Source organism: Centropristis striata, chromosome 1, assembly GCF_030273125.1.
Source record: "Centropristis striata isolate RG_2023a ecotype Rhode Island chromosome 1, C.striata_1.0, whole genome shotgun sequence".
Classification (NCBI taxonomy): Eukaryota; Metazoa; Chordata; class Actinopteri; order Perciformes; family Serranidae; genus Centropristis; species Centropristis striata.
The window spans coordinates 11,910,793-11,933,438 of record NC_081517.1 but is presented as its reverse complement, the minus strand read 5'-3'; the positions used below and the strand labels follow the sequence as shown (position 1 = coordinate 11,933,438).

The 22,646-nt window shown below is 36.2% G+C and overlaps 3 protein-coding genes across 3 annotated transcripts in view; 2 read left to right on the top strand and 1 right to left on the bottom strand.

Annotated features, from left to right (window-relative positions):
- Positions 1–2,545: 2,545 nt before the first annotated feature.
- Positions 2,546–4,482, top strand: LOC131970674 (uncharacterized). Its single transcript, XM_059332107.1, has one exon. It carries the CDS (start codon positions 2,546–2,548, stop codon positions 4,166–4,168), a length of 1,623 nt encoding a protein of 540 aa, XP_059188090.1. The 3' UTR covers positions 4,169–4,482.
- Positions 4,483–6,965: 2,483 nt separating this feature from the next.
- map1lc3c (microtubule-associated protein 1 light chain 3 gamma) lies at positions 6,966–11,743 on the bottom strand. Its single transcript, XM_059349393.1, has 4 exons — positions 11,644–11,743; positions 11,510–11,565; positions 11,331–11,437; positions 6,966–7,253 (listed from the first exon to the last, which is right to left on the bottom strand). Exons 1-4 carry the CDS (start codon positions 11,702–11,704, stop codon positions 7,091–7,093), a joined length of 387 nt encoding a protein of 128 aa, XP_059205376.1. The 5' UTR covers positions 11,705–11,743; the 3' UTR covers positions 6,966–7,090.
- Positions 11,744–17,145: 5,402 nt separating this feature from the next.
- Positions 17,146–22,646, top strand: part of strn (striatin, calmodulin binding protein) — a 50,107-nt gene continuing 44,606 nt past the window's right edge. Inside the window, 1 exon segment of the mRNA XM_059330869.1 lies at positions 17,146–17,508. Within this exon segment, the coding sequence (XP_059186852.1) occupies positions 17,305–17,508 (204 nt within the window). The 5' untranslated portion in view covers positions 17,146–17,304.

Here is a 22,646-nt window from a genome sequence, read left to right as displayed (position 1 = left end):
AAAATGACCAAATAGACACAAAATGCCCAAAAAAGAGACACAAAATGTCCATCCCATGTCATGTCACATGGGATGAATGAATCCAAGCTTTTCCTGAGTTTTTCCATCTGGATGGTTGTTCAGCAGAAAGAAACTGTGAATCACAGGGTTAATATTAATCACACGCAGCTGATTGTTGGTAGAAAAAAAAAAGATTCTTAAATAACTGATTGTTTTAGGTCAAATTTAATAGTCATCTGCATATACTGGGAACTAAAACCAATTGCACAAATGACATGAGTTAATATGAATTAAGCTGAAAAAATCTATTAAGCTCCTCAGATATTAAGATTAAACTTCATATTCACAAAACTTTTACTTTTTGTTGTGATGGATTCATGATGTATTTCTTTATCGCATTGTTGAATTAAACATTTCTGGACTCTGAGCAGTCTACAGTCAGCATGTGTGTGTGTGTGTAAGAGGCTCATGTTTATGGTGTCGTATCACAAGATGGTTAAGAACTTTTTATCAGAGCTCCTTTTTAGGGTTTTGGTTGTCCGTTTTAACCAAATGAGCTCAGAGAATGTTCTCTGCTGTATTTCCATCCTCTCTCCTTACATAGAAAAGATCTACGTCTCCAGCTCCACCTGCCCCAACATGGATAAGAATTGGTTCCTGGTGAGAAGGTGTGGCCAGTCTATGAAAATGATGCTCAGAGATCAGAGGCTTTCTCCGAGACTCCAACAACCTTGAACATTCAGCCTGCTGAGCCGCCACACCAGGAACACGTCTCAGGATCCAGTTCTTCTGATCTCTCTCCAGGTCTGAACTCTTTCTTTAATTAACAGATTAGGGCTGTGAGTCTCTCAACGATAGAGATGGGAATCATAAAGAATTTAGCAATTCCGATTCCATTATCGATACTGCTTATCGATACAATTCCTTATCGATTCTATTATCAATTCTCATTGGATGAGGGATTAAATAATACAAATGGGTTTGTTTGCATTAACTCTTTAATATCTTCATCTTTAGACAGATGGTACAGCATATGATACATCCAGCATGCACTAATAATTACTCAGTTACACTCTTATTGGTCCAGAGAAAATGAAATGTTGGGGTTTTAAAGCCCAACTGATACAACAACAACAAAAAATATAATACACTTTGGCTAATAACATTTGGGAATATTTAAAGTGCATTCAACTTAATCCAAAACTAATTTGGACATTAAACAAAGAATGCTTCTGTAAAAATGAACATATTAAACAAAAATACAACTGCACTTTTCAACTTTGGCGGAATAACAGTTTATGTGCAGAAAATATAGGAATAAATGGGACATAACTACACTGTTTAAAACAACATGCAACATCGACAATTCTAGGTTTCATCTGAGCAGATTACCAGGAAATATGCAACAAATGAACCTACCAAAATTCAGAGGCATCTACTGTGGCAAAAGGGTGTAAACCCTTCATCACAAAACTGGTCATTGCTCGGTGACATTTGCTTCCTCTACTCTGTCACTTTACTCTTCCCTGCCTCGATGAAAGGGGTTGCTAAAGGTGCGGGAGAGCTACCCAGTGCTGCCAACTTAGCAACTTTGTTGCTATATTTAGCGACTTTTCAGACCCCTCTAACTACTTTTTTTTTTTTTTTAAGCGACTAGTGACAAATCTAGCCACTTTTTCTGGTGTTATTGGAGACTTTTGGAGACTCTTTCTTACTCTTCATAATGAGCAGCAGGTGCTGCCGGCAGCCCCTCCCCCATCCCAAAGCACTCACAAACAGCCCAGTCCTCATGCAGCAGTTTCTCCCAGTTTGTGAATGAAACTTCACTGGACTTACTCTTAGTTGCCTCACATGGGGCACCATTTATTGGGATTTTAGGATGTCCCAAAATAAGTGTATGGGGGCCTCATGCTGGGACAACATTTATGGTAATACCCCTTTACAACATTAATGGTGTCCCATTGCAAGATATGATTTATTTGTAAATGTTCCCAATATAAATGGTGCCCCGTTTAGAGCTATCCATAAATTTATTTTGAGACGTTTTATATCTGTACCAGTTACCCCAACATTGTCATTCTAGAATTATCAACATATCGCTCAAAATAACTAGATATTTGGTGGTAGAAGCATCAAGGCTCTCCTTCTGCGATTCTACAGCTGTCTGATCGCAGCACATCGTCTGTGGAAATAATGGATCAACACGTTGTTGACGCCCCGCAGTCTATGCAGGAGCTCGTTCTGACAGCTTCTCTCCACATAATTTTTGGTGAACACCAGAGCAGATTATGGCCGCTAGAATCATAGATTCGGTTTGCGCTTGGTACCATGTTGCTTGTTTATTTACATGTTTATATTTTTCAACGCCAATTTCAACCAATAAGAAATAATAGTGTGAGTAGATTTCAACCCTCCACCTTCATACACGCCTCTCTACAAATCTAAATACAAAACCAGCCAAATGTTTCAATTTCACTCTAATTCGGACATCAGAAAACAACACAACAAACTAAATGAGTCCATGTTATTTTCCTGTGTTCCAGTCATGGCATTCCCGCTGTCTGCCTCGATGCTGCTGACTTCAAGGATCCTTCTTCTCTACTGGTGGACCTCCTCAGCTGGGTCACATGACCTCTCGCCCCCTTACAGGGTGAAGAGAGACCTGCCCTTTGAGACCAGACCACAAGTGGAACAATCCTTATCAGTGGCAAAAGATGTGCTTGGTTACATCAATAAAAAGATTAAAAACGTTGACAGCAATAAAGTGAAAAATGTGATGAAGGGTCTCTCCACCATCGCTGGCTTGGTACCTGGCATTGGAACTCTGGTCGCACCAGTGCTCAACACTATCTTGGTCTTCATCCCTCAGGACGACCCTGTGCTGAACGAGGTGAAGAAGGGGTTCGCTGAAGTGAACAAGAAACTGGACTCACTCTCCATCCAGATCTCCAACCTGGCAACAGATGTGGAATGGTTCAACTACGTCAGCGTCTACTCTCAAGATGAGGTCCGCATCCTCAATGCCTGGAAGAAGTTCAATGAGCTTCAAGACAACAGTCACTTGGTGAAAAGTGAAGAGGACAAACTCCGACTGGCTGAGATATTCGTCAATTACTATGAGAACACAGGAACTGAGGGAAGTGTGGACAGCCTCTTCCATTACCTGACCGTCACCAACACGTCCCTCAGTGGAAACATCAATGACCTGCTGAAGAAGAAGTTTAAATGTGACGTTCAAAAGATCGGTAACTATAACATCCATTTCAGCACTTTGCTGTGGAGAGGGATGGTGCTCAACCAGTTCTACTGGAAACTGATCGGTTTTGACTTATTAGATAAAGAAACCGAGCACACTGAGATGATGAAGGAGGTTTACACAGCTCAGATATCAACGATAGACCACTGTCTGGACAACTATACGCAGTACATGAAGAAAGACGTGGAGGAGATCAGCAAAGCGCTCAGTCATGCAAACAAGACAGTCGTGGCTGATGAGGTGAAGAAGGCTCTGGATGAGAAGTTCTACTGGTACAGCTGGGTGGTGCTGGTGTACAGTACAAATGAAGATACGAGTAACGACCTATACAACATGATAAAGATTCCTGCTGGTGCCATCACTGTGGCTGTGGGCTACACTCAGAAAGCAGAGGAGATACATATAACACAAGTAAGCAACATGCTGGAGTTGTGCTACCAGAGGACAGTCACGGGGTTCGGGAGAGCATCCCAAATATTTAGGAAACCATGTGATGTGATAAAGGAAATGCGGAACTGCGATCAAAAAGTGGACGGCATTCCTATTAGAGAGTTTGTTAAAGTTATGCACGCCAGCCACAAAAACCGGTTTGTTCATGTCCCAGAACCCATGAAAACTTTTGAGTGTGACTGGAGCCCGCTCTGGGTTTACAGCAGCTATATCTATTACTCAGGTAACGTCTCCACCTGCAGCAACCACACCTGTGAGACAGATGAGCAGTGCAAGGAGCTAGGGGACTCCAACGAACATCTGTGTTTGTGTCCTGATGGTTACCGCAGGGAGAGCTGTGAAGAGCCTGAGAAACACAAGGAAGTCCAGCTGATCGACAAAGGCCGCACCGTGCCCGACATCAGCACCATCAACGCCAAACTGGAGCTGATTCTGCAAAAACTGAACCGTCCCACTCAATAACAACTACACACCTAATCAGGCACCTTCTGCACCTTTGTAAACTCTGTTATATGATAAATTACACTGATTGGACATGATTTGGAGTCAGTAACAAACCCAGTAGCTATTTTCATTAGTTTATGATAGATTTTCATATTATTATTGTTAATTGTACACTAGGGGCACTAAGCACCAGACCAAACAGGTACTAGGCATTAATAAAGGTAGCAGGTGGTAGTGACAGGTAATGCACCAGAAGGGACACAGTTTTTCACCAGAGCAAAGAGAGGCAGCGTGAAATGTTTGTTTTCTTTGAACTGGAAATTAAATTAACCAAAACGTGATTCCTGTCTGGACAATGGATTTATTTTAGCCTGAGTACATCCTTATCAAACTGGTGTATCAGTGGCCTTTTGTTCAAGTTCTAAAAGTGAATTTAAAAAAAAAAAAAATAGCCACCACAAACCCAACTGGTGACCAAGAACCCAATGGTCACTTTTCTACCCCTTTTCAACCAATATATGTTCCACTCTATGTAACCCATTCTCCCTCCCCATGCTTTGTGTTGACCCCACTCTTTACTGCTCAGGGTATCCCTTTAGCTCCCGAAGAGTCAGGTGGAGGACATATAAAGTCTTTGAGTCCTTGAAAGGAGGAGATTGGAGTAGGTTTTTGACCCAGGAAACCAATGTTCATGTCTCATTTTAAAGACCTACCTGATGGCTTGGAGCTCCCAGAGCTCCCCCTACAGCTTTGTGGTGTATATTTCACAATACTGTCATAAAAAAGTCACTTTTAGCACCCCTCCCCCTTCCTACCGCTGGTCATGTGCATTTGTTCTCTACGGAGCTGGCAGAGTAACAACTAGGCTCTGAGTTATTAGCATAGGTTACTATGTAACACCGTAAAGGCCCAAAGTCTGACTTTGTCCCATATAAGAGAGACATACAGTGAATGAATACATAACCTCAGCTGTCTGGCAAGTTTTCCACATAGATATAGTCAGGCAGGTACAAGATGGCCACCATATAAAATCTATGAGAACCAATATATCTCCCAAGCCACTTAGAAGGTCATCTTGGTGTCAAAATCTAAATTTTCTGGGTCAAGGAATCCTTTAAAGCGATTGATTAGATGATTATTTGATCAAATAGATATGTTCATCTTGGCCATGTATTTGCAAACTTTTCAAAAAACCCGCCACTATGTTTAACAGCAGAGGAAACCCTCATAATGATCTTTTTTTCAACTTGAAATTCGATTACTTTTCCTAGAATGACCCCAACATGAGAAACTTTGCCTTTGTTCATATTTCCATGAAAGTTGAACACCAACAGGGGACAAATCTGGTCTTATTACTATACTATACTATACTATAATTATACTTACTAAAGAATCATGTTGACACCTGTGCAGTACCTTTAGCAATAAAATAATAAAAATAAAGCATACTTTAGTAAAACAGTAAACCAGTTCTGACAGGTGTGCTGTAATAAAAATTAGTGGATTCTTTGATTCAACAGTTTTTCTGCTCTGTAAGAGGACAAACCTCCATATTCACACAGTTTATGATGACAGGTTGTTTCAATCAATTTCAATCAAGGTGTTTTATTTAAGGGGTTCAGTGAAGGCGGGTCATTTTTGACCCTCAGGACGAGTATGGAGAGTTCAGACAACACAAGGGTTAAAGCATCTAATAGATACTTTTTACCTTCACCAAGTAGTTCTGCAGCTCTGTGGAATCAGCACAATCAGTTTGTGCAGAATAACACCGTTAGCTGCCGGACATGATAATCACTTTTCTTAATTCAATTTCGAGTTAATGGAGCGAAAACTAACAGCCAAACTCGTCTGCAGCAGAGAGAGATCTGATAGACTTTAAAACACAGACCCTATAAACTTTTAACCCTTTTTACCACAGCCTGATTTCTCTCGTTCTCCCTTATAAATTACATTAAATTAATCCACACAGACATGTGCCTTATCTGAAAGTTTGCCCCTTTCATTGATGGATATCTAATATTTAGTTAAATTGTGTATATATTTCAGAGATAATTGAATATATGTATTTTAATATTTCTTTAAATATGTACAGAAATATATACATAAGTCATTACAATATATTTTTAAATATAAATTGACATAATTTAGATAGAGATATATTCACCTCTTTCTTTAAAATATTTTTTAAAAAGGTCTGGGTTTTTCTTTTAATGTTGGCTTGTTTGTCTGCAACATTCTGAATTAGTAAAGTAACTGGAGCTGTGAGATAAAGTAGTCAAGCAGAATGAAACAAAAAAAATAAATGTACCTCAAACATGTAGTAAAAGTAATTGGGTAAATATACTCAGGGTTTTTTTCTCTTAGCTTCATCCGTGGAACACTGTTGAACTCTTGTCCACAGATTGGTTAACAGAATATTTTGTGGATTAATTATGAAGAAACATTCAAAACCGACTGATGGAACTGTAGGAAGCTCAGTTTGGTGGATTTCTGCTGCCATCTAGTGTCACATTTTATATTAAATACAGGATTAAATGTGTGAGGTTTACTGGGAAAAAAAAAAAAGGGAAAAAAAAAGTTTAACAGTTTGAAACTATTTATTGCTGAGCTTCTGTCTGCACAGTTTAAGTCACGTGTGTTATAATTGAAAGCTGTTTGTATTTAGATATCTGCATTCCTTCTGAAAAACTGTTAATAAAAATAAACTAAATTAATAGTGAAAATGACATTAACCTGAGCCAACAGTGCAGCAGCATTAAATACAAAGTTGTAAAAATAAATAATTTGTGCTGAATCAGCAGACTGCAAACGTCACTACAGTTAAGATTTATTGGATCCACATACTTCCATTAAAACTCATCTTTGTCAAACACAGTTTACAGTCTATAAAAAATATTTTCTATGTACAGCACAGATGGTCACAGTTAATAAAAGAGCGAGTCAGAGTCCGAACATCTCCTGCGAGGCGTACGTCATGTACAGGAAGCCGTCCTCATCCTGGTGGTCTTTGTACACCTGAGCCATGGTGAGGGACATGCTGGCCAGCCCGCTGCTGTCCAGCAGCAGGTAGAAGGCCTGAGTGGGCAGCAGCGCCATTCGGTTCCTGACAGGGACACAAAGAAAGACACATTAACCAGGGACATCCTGTCCTGCAGACGCTCACATGAGATGGTCCGCCCGCGGTCCAGACTCCACTCGGAGTATTTCAGGTATTTATTGAATTCATGCAGGAATGTTTGTATGCAGTTTTTTTCCCCCACTTTTGCACAATGCACAGAGATAACAAGGCTCTGCACAAACCGCTTTAAAAGGACACAATGTGGACAGAAAACTGCAGGCGAGAGAATGGAGGAGAAAGAGAGGAGGAGGAGAAAGGATGAGGAGAATGAGGATGAGAAGGAGAAAGAGAAAGGGAGGATAAGGGAGGAGGAGGAGAAAGAAACAGGAGGAGAAATAATTAAAAAAAATAAAATAAAAAAAACAGGGCTTTAAAATTGAAATTATTCCATCAAGGTAAGGAACATAGAAACACCCTTTACCTGATTTTTAGTATTTCCTTTTTGTAGTGTTGTTTAATTTAACTAGATGTCGTATTTCAGGTATTTATTGTGTTCATGCAGGAATGTTTGTCACAGAGAATGAGGCTCTGCACAAACTGCTTTAAAAGGACACAATGTGGACAAAAAAAAAAAAAAATAGCTGCAGGAACGCAGAACAATAAAAACAGGACATCTTCCTTTCTTGGTGATAATAAAATTAAAAAAAATCAAACAAGGCTTTAAAATTAACATTCTGTCAAAGAACATAGAAGCAGTAATTAGCTGATATAAACCTAATAAATTAAAAGGCTGAGATGCGATTCATTTTTAAATTGTTTTGTGCACTTGGGTCACATTTTGCCTTCTCTCCTTGTCATTTTAATATCTACCTGATATAAAGCTAAAAAAAAAAAAATTAAAAAAAATGCTGCGATTTAAAAAAAAATATTTTAGAATATTTTAATATATTTTTTTATTTGAAAATTTACCTGAAAATATAAAGCAGAGTTTAAGCACAAGCAGACAAATTAAATATGATCTATAAAAAGGCTAAATTTGATTTTTTTTAAATAAATCTGGAACTATTCAAACAAATAAGGAATATGAGTCTTTATATTTAATTTTCCACGTCAGGTTCCATTTATGAGACAAATGATTCTGTTTGGGTATATTATTTAGTTTGTTTGGTTTAAATTTGTTTAAACTGCTCAAACAAACAAATATTTTCCCCATTTCAAGGTTCTCTTTCTGGCTGAGCTGTAGGTTTATAGTTTCCACATGACACTCATCATTTATATTAAAGTCTGTACAGTTCTGTTAGCATGCAGCATTGATTTCACATCTTGCTGGTTACTCTGATCAGTTTCTTATGCAATTACAGTAAAGCAATATTACATAACTGAATGTAGAGCTTTAACTGTTTACTGTCTGTTTCTCTCCAGCAGTAGGAAACTTTTTCACATCAGCGACTTTTTGCAGAGTCACTGTGACAAAGACAAAATGAGGAAACTCAAGAAATCTGAGAGAAGCAACAGAATATTCATCAAGAGAATCTAACACTTTCACAGTCAGAATCTGTTTGACTTTTTTGTGTCGACCCGTGAAGAGTATTTGAGTTCTAAAATCATCATTTAAACAAAGATTTTTGTTCTCCTCTATGCTGACCAACTTCTTAATTCTTAAGTGCATGAGCAAATTATATAAATTCTAGATATCCAGATTTTCCCCCCCAAAGTAAACCAAGAATCTTTACAGTTTATTTGACGCCAAGCTTAAAGGAACAGTTCAGGATTTTGGACATTAAGGTGTATGAAAACTTTTAAATACCGTTTGTCAGACGGTCAAAATGTGAACACGGTTGATACGACTGATTCTTACATCATTTTCTGGCTTCCGAAGAAATTAAACATTGATAAGATTTCATTTTGTTTTTAAAACTTTTGTGACCTTTTAGCTGCTGATATCCATAACAAAAAGACCTCAAACGTGAACGTTTTTGGAACTTTCTCCCTCCACGTGTTCGATCAACATCAAAGGTTTTAGATTGATCATTTTCATATAGTTTTGATTTTTCTTGTTGGATCTTTCTTATTCAAATGTTTTTTGGGTGTGGTTTTCATATAAAGCCTTTACAGGTTTCTGCTGCACCCACACATTTACTTTTAAGTGTTGTCATCTGTGTTTTATATTCTTTGTATGTGAAATAGAACTAAAAACTAAATCCAGACTGAACTCCATTGTACATTAAACACTTAAAAGATAACTTTCCCCCTTTTTATTGGAGCACTTTGTTCACCTGCAGGTTGTTCTAAACTAAATAAACTGACTCTTACAAAATCTGCTGAAATGTTTTAAAACTTTCCCATCAGCAACATAGTTTCTGGAAAGAAGTGTCAAGCGTGTATACATTTATTTCACTTTTAAAAGACTGAAATCCAAAATCCATTCATTCACCGCCACAAACATTACAGTGGAGAAGACTGACGACCTTTAAAGACAAATGCAGACGAGAAACATCTGAGTTTCTGTCAGTGTGACTTTATGATCACATGGAGGAAAATGATCCGTCAGATGATCCGCAACCAATCGAACAAGTGCAACATCAAACATATGAAGACATCATAGTTTACATAACACCGACTGCTGCAATAAAGACCAGAGAATGTAAAGAAAGATCTTTGAATTATGTTGATTTATTGACAGATTTAGGACTTTCAGGATCTTTCTGATAAAATGTGCAACTTTCTGAAAGAGGTTTGGTGTTTAGATTTATCTATGACTTACAAAACATATTTTAGTCCCAGTTCCACTGTCAGACACAAACAGCATTAATTTAATATCAAATAAAGACAAAAAGATTAAAACTATACCTTTAAATACAGATAGTTCCAGAGATTAAACTGGATTTATTGATCAGCAGACAAATAATGATAATCAATTAATGATAAAACTTTTTAATATTTCCAGCTTTTAATTAGCCGTTTTTCTTTGTTATTTTTATGAGAAAATGTTGAATTTCTTTGTGTTGTTGAACTCAAAGCAGCTTAAAGATATAACATCTCTTCAACATTTTCACTGACTTTGAAAAGGCAAATTTTTTTTTTTTTAGCAAAGATAATCTTTAGTTGCATTTGTTTTTGCTTAACTAAATTAAAACACTTTATACTGCAGCACTGCGCCAGCAAATAAACCTGATCCACATCTCCAGCTTTATTTATCGAAATGAAGTTAATTACATCTTCAAACTTTTCATAGCTTTTGAGAGAATATCTAGAGTTTTTCAGTTTTGCTAAACATTAAGCAGCTTTAGGAAGTAATTTCTGAACAATTTTCTGACTTCATAAACGCTCAAACTAACACATAACTGGAGAAGATCTTAATATGCAGCCATGAGTTTTGTTTAAAAAAAAAAATTTTTTATAATATTATAATAAATTTTTTTATATATATATATATATATATATATATATATATATATATATATATATATATATATATATATATATATATATATATATATATATATATATATATATATATATAAATAAATTTTAAAAAACCTAACGACACCCTGCTTTATACTACAGCACTGCTCCAATAGCCTGATCCACATGTCTCCAGTTTTATTGACCTAAATCAAGTTAATAATTACATCTTCAAACTTTTAATAGTTTGAGTTTCTAATTTGTGCCATTTTTCTCTGCTTTTTGTGAGAATTGATTGAGTTCTGCTGCAAAGAATGCAGCTTTAAGAATTTATGTCATTTTGAACCATTTTCTGACTTCATAAAGCTTAAAACCAGCACATACGTGGAGATGAGATTTTAATATGCAGAAATGTGTTGTTTTTTAATTTATTTAAAATATTAAAACCCAACGACAACCTGGTTTAGACAACCATTTCAGGCATTTTTAACGATTTTCTGACTTTTAAAAAAAAGGTTAAAACTTATATATTAGTAAGCTAGATAAAAGATCTTATCTCAATTAGAACTAAAATAGCAACAAAAAAAGCTGCTTTAGACTGCAGCACATCTCCAGTAAATAGCCTGACCCGCATGTCTCTAGCTTAATTTCTCTCCAGAGTTTAAACCTGATCTTCAGGTTCTGTTGGGAACTCTGAAACAAAGGAGATAGTTTTACCTGATGATGGTGACGAACTGGGTCATGGTGAGTTCATGCGGCACCAGGAACTTGGTCTTGTCCAGCGGAGGTAGGAACTTCTCCCGGTCGTAGCGCTCGATGATCACCTGGGAGCAGCGACAGGTGAGTCACGGTTCATTAAGGCCTAGTGATGATGAAGGTTTGTGCTGCGGACTCACCGGGATTTTGTTCGGGAACTTGGACCGGATCCCCGCCACTTCTTGTTTCCTTGTTGCTGCACAGAGGACATAAAACATCACGTTTAAAAAGAGTTTTAAATCAGTTTTCAGTGTTTGTCTGAAGGTTTATTTACCGAAGCTCTTCCGCTGTTTGAACGGTTTGTTCTGCAGCTGAGTTTTGTCAAACGGAGGCATGCTGAGTGTGTGTGTGTGTTGCAGGGAGCAGCGGGCTGACTGAGCGCCGAGCGGAGCTGCAGGGGTTAAATAGAGGCTGCAGCGCATCAGCTGATTAGCACATGGCCGCACACACTGCAGGAATCATCTGCGGCTTTAATCAGGTTAGACACACACACACACACACACACACACACACTAACACACACGCGCCCCAGGCTCCAGGGCCGGTCTCAGGAGGGGCCCCTCAATCACCACAAATACACAGAAAAAGAGAAACTGTAAAAACAGACAAGGTCGTCAGAGTTTGAACTTTACAACAGTCCTTGAACCGATCGTCATTTATAAAAAGTGACCACCACTGACCACCTATGTTAAAATGTTGATATTTGTGTCAGAATCTCTTTATTATACATGTGTCATTTAAAATAAAGCATTTCCACTAACCAGATCCTGTTAAAAACACTTCACGTGACAAATATTCACTGAAAATCTGTTTACACAGAGCAGAGAGGAGAGGACAGGAGAGGCTGTTTACACAGAGCAGAGAGGAGAGGACAGCAGATATATGGAGAAATATGACAATACTTCAATATGTGGAGAAAACAGATTTTTTTCTATGTCTTTAGCATTTTTTTTTTTTTTTTTCTGATTTCCGTCATTAGGGCCACCGGGCAATCGCACCGAGCACTATTGTTATACAGTGGATTTTTTCTTCTTCCTCTGCCGAACACAATTTTGTCCCGCTGTAGTCCTACAACTCAAAGAGTTGCAGGACAAATTATATATCCAAACATGCGGTTTGATTGGGATCGGTGTGCTATTACTTTTCTCTACGTAATACAATTTTTTTCGCGACGTAAGTCTGCCTAAAATTTTGCATTAAAGTGAATGATACGGCCGGAAAAAAATGAGCGAAAAAGAACAATAATTGGAGATTTTCAAACGTCTACTTCTCCGGCATAATTTCAGCTAGAGACTCCATTTAAACTTTAAACCGTAGACACAAGTCTTGTGTATTGGTGTATTAATCCACGTTTCAATATAGAAACGAAGGAAAATTTGTCTTCTCCCTCACAATCCTCTGGTAAAGCTGTCAGAGTTATAGTTTGGGCGTAGGACACACAGATCATCCACCAACACGCACCAACAGCCCCATTTGCTCCCATATTAAAAACGCAGGAAGATTTCTGTAGAAAAGCATATTTAACAGTTTTTTAGATTGACATTGAGTGAAGTCGGATCAATGATAGGTATTATGGTTTTGCAAAAAATGCTTTCTGTTCGAGGCCAGAAATTCCAGTCTGTTTACCTCTGGCTGCTGTCACTGTGCCAGAAGATTCCACAGCTGTTAATTCCGTTGATTGCTCTACTCTGATTGGTCGCCTTTGATCCTTTGATGTGATTACAGATCCACGCACACACACACACACACACACACACACACACGCATGCGCGCATAAGCGCACACACTCCTCCAGATACACATGTTTCACACACACACACACACACACACACACACACACACACACACATTTTGAGGTTAAAGGACATAGGTTGCTGTATGAATAAATACTTGAAAAGGAATGCTTGTTGTAGGTGTGCTCCTTGTATATAATATAGTATCATAACATTACTAGTATTAATTGTTTGAAATCTCTGAAGAATCTCATCATAGTGTACACACACCGGCAGTAGCCCCCGTGGGCTTTTCAGAATTTCATCAGAGGAAATTTTCTAGTTCTAAGGCCCCGTTTACACGAGGACGCTTGCGGGTAAAAATTACAAAATATTTGATCAGAAGTGCCTTTCGTTTAGATGGTGACGGCGTTTTGGGGGCTTAAAAACGCAAAAATCTGAAACCACCTTCCAAAGTGGAAAAGTAAAATACGCTCCGCCGTAGCGTGTCCGTCTACACTGCCAAGACGCAAAACTCTGCTCACGTCTGCTCACGTCACGTATGTGTTTACGTCACATCCATGCTCCAGTACAGGAAAATAAACAAACTTGGGATTATTTCCATGCGTCGGACCTTCAAGCTGCTCTGGCAGCTCTAATAAACTTACAGGAGTCTTTCCACCAAATGTACAGGATATGTACAGATAGTATTACTGAACAGAGAAGGATCTGTAATTACCTCCATCACATTTTGGATGCAGCAATTCGTCGGAGGCGAGCCAGACGGCTGTGAACGAGACCTTGGAGATCTAGTGGATGGTGGAGAACTTTGTGGAAGGAGTAGCTGATGAAAATGTGTGGCGTGAAAACTTCTGCATGCCCAAAGATGCTCTTATCGCTTTAAGTGATGCCGCCTGGCATGCATACAATCGAATTTCACTCACTTTTGCGTCACCGTATGCACGCAGATTTCCTCCCGAAAATGCTCGTCTAAACGAGGAATAAAAAGTGAAGACGCAACGCCACTTTTGTGTCTTCTGTTCAGACCGTCCTCGTGTAAACGTAGCCTAACTGTTATTCTGCACAAAAACGTTTTTGAGCAGGGCCGGAGTGGGGCCACTTTTCAGCCCGGGAATTTCAGGCCCAAGACCGGCCCATTTTTTCCATGGTAGTGGAAATTGGATAAATGAAGCAACAGTTCAGCTCTTACTATCCTGTAGTTTTTTTTATTAATACCATGGTTCAACAGATAATGTAAAGGTTAAATAATAATCCACTTAAGCTGAGAAGTTAACAAAAAATATTTCACTATTCCACAAGGATACAGTAGGTTGATAAATTAATAAAAGCATAAAATAAATAAAGCATTTGAAACATATCCCACTCTTCAATAAAGATGCATATTGAACTACTGTTTACAGTTCAACTCACAGTAGCTACACTATTCAGTTACATTGTGAATAGCACCATCAGCATCAGTAACCGCCTAAGCAGTGCACTGGTTTCAGCCACTTTATCTATAACTGTGTCGTTGCTGATAGACATGATCAAGTTTGAGTTTTGTTATCAATATTTTCATAATATTTGCAAAATCTATGAATCGCCATATATCAGGTGATATAAAAAGGCTTATATTTTAATTCAATTCAATATTTTGCTTGCGAATAGGTTGACAACGCTTCAACGATATTAACCACGTTACAACGTTAGCCGAACAGTTACGTTGCATTAAGCCTATGTCTCTCTTTACCAGTTGCCACTTGTGTTTGTCCTCTCGAAAATAAATCTGTAAGCTTGGCACATTTGGCAGCATCCTCCTCCAATGCCTTTCTTTTCTTCAACCTGGCTTTTTCAGCCCCTCCTGGCCTCTTCCTCCCATCCATCCTCCCCGACGTGTATCGTTGAGATAGGGCTGGCCCAGCTATCGGTAGCCTACCTGAGAAAACTTTTTTGGAAAGATGGCCATGGACCCAACCAACTTTATTTGGGAGGGGAGAACTCCCTCGCATGGTACAACCCATGCTGAGGCTGCGGTGTCAGAATGCAAAACGTGTTTAGCGTACTTTAAGAGAAGATGGACTAACGTGAAAAATGTCAAATAAATAAATAAATAAATTATCGGCCGGCCCAAAAGTGAAGCGGCCCACCGGGAACTCTCCCGATTCTCCCGATTACCCACCCCGGGCCTGTTTTTGAGTTGTTCTGACTGTGCTGATTCCATAGAGCTGCAGGACTTAGATTTAGAAAGATTTTATATGTTGCAGTGAAAAACAAGGACACAGAGAGGAGAATGTAAATACAATATGTTTGTGATAGGCCGAAAAGATGACTCTGTGATGCCATTTCAGCCCATTTCGATGCAGTTTTATTTTTCTAATGGGTATCAATGAAGCCCAATTTTTTCTGATATGGACACAAATTATTTTTATTCATAATTATTTAAGTTTCTTGAAGAAATCACCATTCAAATATTGTATTACATTTTTTTGTGTGTTAAATTTCAATTCTAAATCTATAAATAAGTTTAAAATATTTATTATTATTATGATAGCATAAATGATTATTTTTTACTTAATTTCAAATCTAAAAATAATTTATAAAAAAATAATGACAAGAGTTTTGATAATTATCATTAATATATTATTATTATTATTGTTATTATAAATTCCGAAACATTAAATAGAAACTAATACATTTGTACAGTTTGTGTTGAAGCCCGCGCTCTCCTTTGATTGGATCATTTTCGAGCCATTCAGTAGATCAGCCAATAGGGTGAGAATGTTTACTGTAGTGGACGGGACTTAGCGGGGTTGATGTCACTGGACAGGTGAGTCAAGTGAGTTAACGTTACACACAGTGATACCGGAAATTAAATGAAAAAAGTAATGGTTTGTAGAGTATAGATGTTTGTTTACAGTATTATGTAATTGCTTAATGGTCCTGAATGTTAAATTACAGTGAATCATATGTAAAAACAACAACAGTAAAATAATACACAGCAATTAAGCCATCTTTCCCCCCAAAAAAAGAATGGTAACAAAAGTTGGCAAACACTTACCATAATTAAAAAACAACAACAACCTTTTAGTTATTCTACATATATATATTTAAAGATATTTTCTGTATATTATCCATATTTGATCTGTGCAATAACTTATAACTAAGTGTTTTTTGTTGTGTTTTCTTTTCATTTACAGTTTTACTTTTATTTTTATATCTTTGTAACTCCCTAGATGCTGTAACGGATACATTAATAATAATAATAATAATAATAATAATAATAATAATAATAATGTTGTGGCTGTATTTTGAAATTCCCCTGACAGATTACAGATAACATCTTTTAAAATACAGATAATATAAAAATATCTGCAAATTAAAAAAGATAGAAAACGGTAAACAAAAATCATTTAAAAAAAGAAAAGAGAAAAAACAGTACTTTTTAAATTATAAAATAAGAGAAAGAAAAAACTGTACAATACATATTATAATAATAATGATAATGATAATAATAATAATAACAATAATAATAAGAAGAAGATAATACATTAATAATGCTACCACTACTACTACTAATAATACAATATAATATTGTATATTATATAATACATGAATAATATATTATCATTATTATTAATATTAATACATAAAAAGAATGGTAAAAATGATAATAATAATAATAATAATAATAATAATGATAATAAAAAATAATAATACATGATTAATATATTATCATTATTATTAATATTAATACATAAAAATAATGACAATAGTGATAACAATAAAATAATAATAATGATAGTAGTAAAAAATAATACATAATGCATAAATAAACATAAATACATAATACTACTACTACACTACTACTACTACTACTACTACTACTACTACTACTAATAATAATAATAATAATAATAATAATAATAATAACACTAAAAATAATGATGATTATATTAATTAGAAGAAGAAGAAGAAGAAGAAGAAGAAGAAGAAGAAGAAGAACGTTGTGGTTGTATTTTGAAATTCCCCAGCGGAAGTCCCGGTTGTGTCTCCTCCGGCAGCCTGACGGTCCTACGCTGACAGTCAGCTGCTTCAGACAGGAGTGTGTCGGCCAGCGGAGCGGACTGTTGATGGACTGTTGATGGACCACATTTCTCTCCGGAGGATATTTCACCGAAGCGGTTGAGTGCTCCGGACCGAAGCCACGTCGCCGCGGCCCGGCCATGGACGAGCAGGCGGGCCCCGGGGTCTTCTTCAACAACAACAGCGCTGGGAATATTAAAGCTCCGCAGGCTGGCGACGGCGGGGGCGGGGAGGCGGCCCGGGCTCACTACAACATCCCGGGGATCTTACACTTTCTCCAGCATGAGTGGGCCCGCTTCGAGGTGGAGAGGGCGCAGTGGGAGGTGGAGCGGGCCGAGCTGCAGGTGAGCTGCCTCACTCACTCTCATTGTTTCCTCTGCTCGAGCTTCGTTCTGAGTGGTGAGAACGTTGCGCCAAACCGCGTTGAAAATGTTGGGATTTATATGTTTTCTTGCTTATCGGCGAATAAATACTCATAATAAAGTAACAAATTTAGCTTATCTTGACTTGCAAATATACTTTATGTAATCCGGCTTCAGTGTAAATCAATATCTGACAGATCATTTCGTGATATTTGTACTTTTAGTGTTGCTTCGCGCTATTTGACGCGCTTGTCTGTGGTGTACTTTGCTCTGTATACGGAGTGACGCACATTCTTTCTAAAATATAAAGTTTTGTCATCATACGAGCAGCTTTGTATATTATTGTGATGCCGAATTAAAGTCAAGACCTGTGTTGACATGGTAAAGGTGTTTTGATGCTGTACTTGAGGTTTGCGTGTCAGTGTCAAGCAGGACGACATAGAATTAGGTAATAGTGAAAAGGATGTTTGGTTGAGTGTTGTCTTTGCTGAGGATGGATCTGCGCTACCTGCTAACCAGGTTAGCTGAGGCTGAGATTTACCTGCTCGTGTCTTGTTGAGTGTAATATATGACAATGTTAGCACTATATTTAAAATGAATGCAACTAGGCTGCTTTATTATTGATAGTGGATTATCTGAGCAGGGGCAGACCCTGGGATCCATTATCGGACACGCAGCTAGACATTATTTTGGTGTTATTATAGGAAACCCTCTTCATCTCTCTTTAATATGAAATTAGTGATCCCCTCAACCCCGACCCTGACACCAGATGTTGTTGTCACCCTGAACACCAGACTGCGTCCCGGGGAAAGGTGTCCGGTAATGGGTAGCCTGCTGTCCGATAACGGACTCATAGACGGTGCGTGTCCATGTCGTGCGTGATCAGGTTGAGTCACGAAACGTTGGCGTGTTTCAGCTGCAAGTTGGTGCTTCAGGCCAGGAAGCTGTTTACACTCATTATGATGAGTAATCTAACGTCATTTGCATAATAATAATATTTATTTATTTATTTATTTTATTTATTATTTTTTTTAAAGGGAGGTTACACTCTGCGCTTTTATGCAGTAGTCATGAAAATTACATTTTATTGAATTGCTGTACAGACAGATCATTGTAATATGTTTTATTGTTCTTTGCTTATAATAATACGTCTTATCTTATTAATATAATAATAATAATAATAATAATAAAATATTAATTATTATTATTATTATTATTATTATTATTATTATTATTATAATAATTATTATAATAATCATATTTATAATAGTAATAATAATAATATTGTTTTTATTGTCCTTTGCTTATAATAATAATAAGAGAATAAAAAATATTATTTCTGTTATTTTAATTATTATAATACTTATAATCATACTCATAATCATTATCGTTAGTACTACTACTACCACTACTAATTATTATTATATTATTATTATTACTATTAATAAAAAATACTATTATTATTATTATTATTATTATTATTATTATTATTATTATTATTATTATATTAATTATAATAGTAATAATAATAATTACATAACAGTAATAATAATAATAATTAAATAATAATAATAATTATTATTATTATTATACTTATAATTATCATCATAATCATACTACTTCTACTTATAATAATAATATATTAATAATTATTAATAATAATATTGTTAGCACACCAACGTTTCAGTAGCTTTTGTTGTCCTTTGCCAGAAAATAAAAGATGTCATGCTAAGAAGGAAATACAGGAATTCAACTATGAATTGGCATAAAAGAAACCCTCAGTTTTCAGGAAGTGTTTGAGATGTCAGAGGTATGGAACCGGGCAAGAAATTGACATTAATGTGTAAAACATCATAAACCATCTGATGTCCTAACTTTAGTTTCCTGAACTGTTCCCAAAATAAATAATGAGAAATCACAAAATATGAGTAGCTGTTATTAAACTCACTTATTAGTTGGAGACACTTTAATATGCTTCGTTTAAACTTTATTAAAGTCTGTACGGACTTCAGAACAAGAACTTTTTGATCGACAGGATGCTGCATTTTCTCATTCTGTCATGAGAAAACCGCCTCATTTCAATCAACCTCCCACCTGTTTGTACACTGTAAATTCTATGTAAAAATTCATATATCTAAATGTTAAATTAAGGCAACTTTCTGTTTTTTTACAGTAAAATTTATATATACAGGTATTTTTAATTTTTAAAGAAATATCTAATCATCTAAAATAACTTACAGTAGACTTTTTACCGTTCTTTTTATTTTGTTTTTTTTACAGTGTACTTAAATATATACAAGCTGAATTTAAAAAAAAGAAAGAAAAAAAGATAAGATAGTAGCAAAAGCGATAGCAAAAAAATTTAATAAAGCATCAATAAAATAACAGTAAATTGTAAACAAGAAGAAATATAAACAAAAATAAACAATTTGAACCACAGAAAAAATTTAAAATTATGAATAATTTCCCTGATTTCTCTGTCAGCCAGGTGAGCTCCAGCTCTCTCTGTTTTTTTGCATCCGTTTCCTTTTTTGCGTGCAGTAGCCTGAATGTTTCCACTGAGCTGAGCAGCTGCAGCTCTCTGTTATATTACATAAGTCATCAGTGGTTCACCTTCACTGCAGCCTCCCGGCCAATCACAGGCCGCCTGCTCTGTTCTGGGCTTTTATTCTGAAGGAAACTGAAGCAGAAACTGTGTAGAAAATGTCCACTCTTTTTAATTTTCCTCCCCACTGAGCTGATGGGAGCGTGACGGAGCGCTGGAGACAGGTTTCAGCTGTGAATCCGTTTGTTGTTGAATTTGTCGCTGTCAGAGCTGCAGGGTCGCGTCCTGCAGGAGGAGGGACAGGAAGCTGAGTTTATGATCTGGAGACAGAGAGGAGGTCTCCTCAGGACTGGATCAGCAGAGTTATAGTCTGAAGAAAAAAACAAACAAAAAAAACAAGGTTTTTGATTGTTATATTAAGAAAAAGGGCGTCTGACACAAGAATATTAATGTCAACAACATTTTTTTTTCATAATTCTTATTCAGCTTTTTACTGTAAAATCTGAACAAAAATTACAACATGTGGTGTTTATATATATATATACATATGTATGTATGTTTATATTTTTTTTTAAAAGAGAGGGTGAGAGAGAAGAAATACAGTGCAAAAATAATAAATCAATAAGTAAATAAAATTGTAAAAAAAAAAAAAGAGAAAACTAAATTGTAAGAAAGTTGTCACAAGAATACTAATGTCAACTAAAAAACTTTTTTCATGACCCTTATTCAGCTTTTTACAGTATCATTTGAAGAGTTATCACAACATGTGGTGTTTTGTTTTTAAAGAGGAGGCATGCAGTCATACCTGTGTGTGTGTGTGTGTGTGTGTGTGTATATATATATATATATATATACACACACAGACATATGAAAAAATATTTAAATTAAGGAAGGGCCTAGGAGAAGAAAAACACTTTTTTTGTTTTTCTTCACACTGTAAAAGAAACATTAATCAACTGCAAGTTATTTCACAGATAATTTCTTATAAAATACAGTAAATATATATTTCTTGAGAATTAAAAAAAATGTAAAAATGTAACAAAAAAAGAGAGAGGAAGAAAAACATTACAAAAAATTAAAATAAAAAAAGCAAAAAATGTCTTTCACCAAAAGTTGCCATGCACTTACTGGCAAATAACTGTAAACAACTGTAAGCTATAAGTTACGGATCATTTCTTTTGAAATACAGATAACATACATATATGTGCAAAAAAAAGAAAGAAAAGAAAACAGTTAGTAAACATAAGTAATTTTAAGGATATTTTGGGGGGAAAATTCAGATAAAATATGTAAATAACTTTTTTAATGTAAAAAAAAGAAGAAGAGAAAAACAGTACAAAATATATATATATATTTTTTTAAATGCTGGCAAACAACCGTAAGCAACTGTAAATTATTTTACAGATAATTAATTTTGAAATACAGATAAAATAAAAATATATGCAAAAACAATCTAAAAAAAACCAAAACGTTTTAAAATATTATTTTTTTAATTGTAAAAGAACAGCAAAAATTGATTCACACTTGGAGGACAAATAACAATAAACGGCCATAAATAATTTTAAGAATAATTTCACAAAATAACCCCAGAAATATGTAAAAGTATCAAAAAAGACAAAAAAAGACACAAAATAAAAAAAATGGCATAAAAAATGACGCAAAGACAGCAAAAATCACACAAAATATCAAAAAAATGATTTCTTAAAAATACAGATAATATACAGTATTTATCTGTAGAGTCACTCAAGTTTTAGTTTTTAATTTTGTATGATGCTGTGGAGTATTTATTTTCATATTAATTTAATCTAGTCTTTGGTGGCGTGGTGTGGTGGGGATCGGGGGGCTGGGACATGGAGGTGAAGTCATGCGTGAGCTCTGAGGTCCAGGATGTTTGCTGGTCAGCTTCCTTCCTCTCCGACCTCGACTATAAATACAGAGAGAGACAGTCTGACATCATCGAGCCCATCTGAAAGCTCCACAGCTCCTCTGACTGCAGGACGGACTCTGAGCCGGAGACGAGGGGACAGAAAGGGACAAGAGGACGAGGACATGTCCTCCAGCTGCTGAATGCTCCACGGTGTTAGAGTCAGGGCTGAACAGCTCGTCTACGGATCCTTTTTACAGCTTTTACTCTAAAGAAACGAAACTATCAGTACTGTGAGAGTGACCCGGGTAGTGAAGATAAACGCTGAGTTTATAGTGAGGAAAATCATGTTGTCATTTCACACAATTTTAGCATAAAAATATTGAATATCGCTGCGTGAACCCCACCCGCCCAAAAAATCACCATAAATCCTTCGTTTATTTTAGAAAGAAACTGTTAAAACGAGCATTTTTGTCAGAGTCGAACTTTCCGACAGTCCTTGAACGGATCATCAGTTACAAAAATTTCTGTTTTTTGCTCTCTTTGTGTTCTTATTTGTTTAAAAAAAAATATTTTTATACCTTTATTTTGTTATTTAGTGTATTTTTTGGTCATATTACTGCTTTTTTGTAGCCTGGCTAACACAACCAGCCGCTCATTTCTCCGTAGAGGAGGTGTGGTTTACGATCCTCCGGAGCCGTTTATTGGGCG